The 933-nt window shown below is 37.6% G+C and overlaps 1 protein-coding gene across 1 annotated transcript in view; it reads right to left on the bottom strand.

Annotated features, from left to right (window-relative positions):
- Positions 1-933, bottom strand: part of LOC107601143 (structural maintenance of chromosomes flexible hinge domain-containing protein 1-like) — a 34,259-nt gene that overhangs the window by 8,837 nt on the left and 24,489 nt on the right. Inside the window, 4 exon segments of the mRNA XM_016293198.1 lie at positions 37-98; positions 214-336; positions 461-546; positions 646-765. Coding sequence (XP_016148684.1) covers positions 37-98; positions 214-336; positions 461-546; positions 646-765 — 391 coding nt within the window.

Below are 933 nucleotides of genomic sequence, written 5' to 3'. Positions count from 1 at the left end.
CATTATTTCTGATTTTCCAAAGCATGGTATTTGTACTTGTGTGGCGGAAATGGCTTTCCATAGACAACAGCCAGTTTAATCTCTCTGAATAAATGTGTCTCAGAGATCCACAACACAAACATTTAAGACAGTGCATTTCCAAGACTCCTTTCACCCTGCTGTGAAGGGACCAATTAATACAAACGCTAATATACATGAAAACCGAATGCACACCTTTCCCAGAACCTGTGGGCTGCCTTTGAAAGGGTCAGAAATGCCGCATTTCCGCAGAGGCTGATTCTCTATCTTGGTCAAAATTGCTTTCTTGTCATTTATGACTTTCTCTATTGTGGATACCTGGACAGATACAGAAACAAAGACACAAACAAACATCTGTTACAACTGGAAATAAATGCATGCTTATAAAATAAACTAACAGCAATAAAACAGTTTGCATGTTAGTGTGCATGCACAGACTCACAGTGGTTAGTTCTGAGACGACTAAACCACATTTCATGAGCTCCGGTTTGAGCTCGCTTAATTTGTGGGTTGCATCTCGCACCTGACCTGTAGAGACACACAGATATACGAGTCACACATGATCTGAGCAAAAACAAATGAATGAATCAATAAATAATTAACTAAACCAAAATCTGCAGTGCCTACATTCAAGTTCAGATGTTAGTTGATTATTGGTATCGAAAAATTCCTGGTACATCAAAACGGTTTGCGAAAGGCGATCTTTCTTCTTACTGAGACTCACTATGACTTTCTGATTTTCTGCATCTGAAAGAGATCAAAATATCAAACATGGATTGCTGCACACCTCCATTACACTCCCTAAATAATAATATAATTGTAGTTTAACAAATTGTGACCATGGACAACAAAACCAGTCATAAAGGTCCATTTTTGAAATTGAGATTTATACATCATCTGACAGCTGAATAAATA

The sequence above is a fragment of the Sinocyclocheilus grahami genome, unplaced genomic scaffold (assembly GCF_001515645.1).
Source record: "Sinocyclocheilus grahami isolate Dianchi unplaced genomic scaffold, SAMN03320097.WGS_v1.1 scaffold300.1, whole genome shotgun sequence".
Classification (NCBI taxonomy): Eukaryota; Metazoa; Chordata; class Actinopteri; order Cypriniformes; family Cyprinidae; genus Sinocyclocheilus; species Sinocyclocheilus grahami.
Note: the sequence above shows the minus strand (reverse complement) of the source record. Positions and strands in the feature narration are given on the sequence as shown.